General features: G+C 41.9%; 1 protein-coding gene across 1 annotated transcript; it reads right to left on the bottom strand.

Annotated features, from left to right (window-relative positions):
* Nucleotides 1–455: 455 nt before the first annotated feature.
* LOC130829428 (olfactory receptor 51V1) lies at nucleotides 456–1,409 on the bottom strand. Its single transcript, XM_057695954.1, has one exon. The coding sequence runs from the start codon at nucleotides 1,398–1,400 to the stop codon at nucleotides 456–458; it is 945 nt and encodes a 314-aa protein (XP_057551937.1). The 5' UTR covers nucleotides 1,401–1,409.
* Between the last annotated feature and the right edge of the window lie 401 nt (nucleotides 1,410–1,810).

The raw sequence follows: 1,810 nt of genomic DNA, 5'->3' as shown, positions 1-1,810 counted from the left end.
TTTCCCCATTTTAAAGATGGATTAACTGAATCTCAGAGACTTGAAGGTGCTTCAAGTTATCCACTTGAAACTGAAAGACCAAGTATTTGAATTTTGCTTTGTTTTAACAGCAAAGAAAGTACTTGAAAATCCATTCTGGGCACATCAAGTATTCTTATACATTCTTGAATATGGCCATACTTGTGGCATGACCCCCACATGTCTTGTTTACACAAATCGAGAAGGAATTCATGGAATGTTTCAGATGGCGTCTCCAACCTCCAACTCTAAGAACAGCTCAGTTCCAGGACAGAGGTTAAAATGGGACTTCTTTGTAGGTGATTCTCTGACTACATTTAAAGTGTGTTTTAAAATCAGTAACCATGGGCTCAGAGCTAAAGCTCTAATTCTAACAAAACTTACTTGAGTGTTTATCTTTGTTGCTGCTGTTTTTGTTTTTTGAAAACTAGAGTATCTCAATGTATTTTCAGAGAAAAGAGTCTGAGCATTCTGCTACGAATCTGATGGGTCTTGACACTATAGATGATGGGGTTCATCAAAGGTGGAAAAAGGATGTAGATGTTGCCCATGAGGACATGGACCACTGGGGAGAGATGCTTGCCAAAACGGTGAACCATTGTGAGGCTAATGATAGGGATGTAGAACACGAGGACAGCACAAATGTGGGAGACACAGGTCTGAAATGACTTATGCCGTTCCTCCTGAGAGGCAATTGCCAACACTGACTTAAGAATCAGGACATAGGAGAAGAGAATAAGAACAGCATCCAACAATAGTATGCAAATGACCAGCATCAGGGCATAGTAGCTATTGAATCGGATGTCTGAGCAGGCTAGGCGGAGAAGGTTCTGGTGCAGGCAGAATGAGTGAGAGAGGATGTGGGGACGGCAGTAGTGGAAGCATTTCAAACGGATGATGGGGGGTGTAATAAAGAAGAAACTCCTACCTAATGTGGTGAGCCCAATTTTGATAATTCTGGAATTCGTCAGAATGGAAGAATAATGCAGTGGATTGCAAATTGCAATATATCGGTCAAAGGCCATAGTAAGAAGAACAGAGGACTCCATGAAGGACAGACCATGGATGAAATAGGACTGGGCAATGCAGGAATCCAGGCTGATCTCTTGAATGAACCCCCACAGGATCCCCAGCACCGTGTACACTGTGGACAGCCCCATGCACAAATCAGTGACGGCCAGCATGGCTAAGAAGTAGAACATAGGTTGATGCAGGCTCGGCTCAGTCCAGATTACATGGAGCACCAGGCAGTTACCCAAAAGCACTACGGCGTAAATGGTGGAGAAGGGAATGGAGATCCAGGGGTATTGCTGCTCTAGACCAGAAAACCCAGTGAGAAGGAAGGAGGAGGAATTAATGCTAGGGCCTACTGAAGCAATCATTCTGGAACCTAGATAATTTTTCTAGGCAGCAAGAAAATATTTTTCAAAGGGAATGCTCCAACTTCAGATGAGGCAGAATTTCTAAGTAAACAAAATTATGCTGAAAGTTAACTAACTTTACATAATATAGTCAAGCAACTCTGTCCTTTAGAGGCATATTATCTGTTGGCTGGAAGAGAATGATGTTCTCCTCATGTTATTTAAGAGTCATTATTCATCCACTGGCAGGATACTGAGATATCCTAGAAGACACATGTAACAATGAACACGATGTAGTAGAAAGCTAATTTTCAGAAAGGATATGTTGCCTGGGACATTTTCCCAAGGATGCTGGCGAGATGGTATACCTGTAACATTGAGATATAAGATTCTCAAAAGAATTCTTAGTTTCCTCCTACCAATTCATAAAG

This window comes from Hippopotamus amphibius, chromosome 9, assembly GCF_030028045.1.
Source record: "Hippopotamus amphibius kiboko isolate mHipAmp2 chromosome 9, mHipAmp2.hap2, whole genome shotgun sequence".
Taxonomy (NCBI): Eukaryota; Metazoa; Chordata; class Mammalia; order Artiodactyla; family Hippopotamidae; genus Hippopotamus; species Hippopotamus amphibius.
Note: the sequence above shows the minus strand (reverse complement) of the source record. Positions and strands in the feature narration are given on the sequence as shown.